The 1,542-nt window shown below is 67.4% G+C and overlaps 1 protein-coding gene across 1 annotated transcript in view; it reads left to right on the forward strand.

Moving 5' to 3' along the window:
- Window positions 1-1,542, forward strand: part of CBX4 (chromobox homolog 4) — a 5,914-nt gene that overhangs the window by 2,478 nt on the left and 1,894 nt on the right. The window contains 4 exon segments of the mRNA XM_014531717.1: window positions 512-578; window positions 788-1,185; window positions 1,188-1,387; window positions 1,390-1,539. Of these exon segments, the coding sequence (XP_014387203.1) occupies window positions 512-578; window positions 788-1,185; window positions 1,188-1,387; window positions 1,390-1,539 (815 nt within the window).

Consider the following 1,542-nt stretch of genomic DNA (forward strand, 5'->3'; position numbering starts at 1 on the left):
CCAGCCCCTCCAGCGGGTTAGCGCCCGGCCTGCAGGTCACCGGCCCTCCCTCCCGCCGCTGGCCGCGCTGGTCACCTGAACCCTAATGAGGTCATCAGCGCCCCGCGCCTCTGCAGAGGGACGTGGTCCTCAAACTCCTCCTTTGGGGCCTCGTTTGCATCCCTGGACCCCGTGCCCACTCCGCTCTGCGCAGGGCGCCGGCCTAAGGCTGAGGGCGTCACTGGCATCTCCCGCGCCGGAGGCAGGGCTGTGGGGGCGGCAGTTCAGGTGGGGACCTCAGAGGGGGGAGCCTCTCAGGCGGAGGCCCCCTTGGGCAGGTGAGGGTCCCTGCGAGTGGAAAGCGGGGCTCTGGGACCAGGCTGGCGCCCAGCTGGCTGCAGGGGCGACCTTTTGCCTGGAGCTCTGATCCCTCTGGGCCTTGGCGGCCCTGCTGCTCTGGGGAGGGTGGACGCCCCGCAGGTTGGAGGGAGGTGACCGAGGCTCACAGCGCCGCCCTCTCTCCCGCCCTCAGGGAGCGGCAGGAGCAGCTGATGGGATATCGCAAGAGAGGCCCGAAGCCCAAGCCGCTGGTGGTGCAGGTGAGAACGCCCTTGTCTTTCCCTTTAAGTTGTCACCTGAGCTGCTTCCAGGCCTGGGGCGGGGGGGTGGTGTCTCTTCCTGAGCACCCCATTCTCTCCCTGCCTGCCTGACCTTTCACCCCCTCTGGGTGGGGGCTGGGATGCTCCTGATGCCGGAAGCTGGTCTTAGCCCTCCGCTCACCTTGCCCTCCGCCCGCCCCGTCCCCCAGGTGCCTACCTTTGCCAGGCGCTCCAACGTGCTGAGCGGACTCCAGGACTCCTCCCCGGACAACCGCAGCGCCAAGCTGGACCTGGGCGCCCAGGGCAAGGGCCAGGGGCACCAGTACGAGCTCAACAGCAAGAAGCATCACCAGTACCAGCCGCACAGCAAGGAGCGGGCGGGCAAGCCCCCGCCGCCCAGCAAGAGCAGCAAGTACTACTACCAGCTCAACAGCAAGAAGCACCACCCCTACCAGCCGGACCCCAAGATGTACGACCTGCAGTACCAGGGCGGCCACAAGGAGGCGCCCAGCCCCACCTGCCCGGACCTGGGTGCCAAGAGCCACACGCCAGACAAGTGGGCCCACGGGGCGGGGGCCAAGGGCTACCTGGGAGCCGTGAAGCCAAAAAAAACAACGGCATGACGCCCGCCCCCAAGGAGGCGGTGACGGGCAACGGGATCGGGGGCAAGATGAAGATCGTCAAGAACAAGAACAAGAACGGGCGCATCGTGATCGTGATGAGCAAGTACATGGAGAACGGCATGCAGGCGGTGAAGATCAAGTCGGGAGAGGCGGCGGAGGGCGAGGCGCGCGCCCCCAGCCACAAGAAGCTAAAAAGGAGCGCCACCCCCCATCGGACAGGACTTTCAAAAAGGCGGCAGGGGCGGCGGCGGAGGAGAAGAAGGCGCAAGCTCCCTTTAAGAGGCGGGAGGAGGAGGCCCTGGGCCCCGGTGAGCCGCAGCCGCAGGACTCCGGGTCCCGCA

This window comes from Myotis brandtii, unplaced genomic scaffold, assembly GCF_000412655.1.
Source record: "Myotis brandtii unplaced genomic scaffold, ASM41265v1 scaffold825, whole genome shotgun sequence".
In the NCBI taxonomy this organism is placed as follows: domain Eukaryota; kingdom Metazoa; phylum Chordata; class Mammalia; order Chiroptera; family Vespertilionidae; genus Myotis; species Myotis brandtii.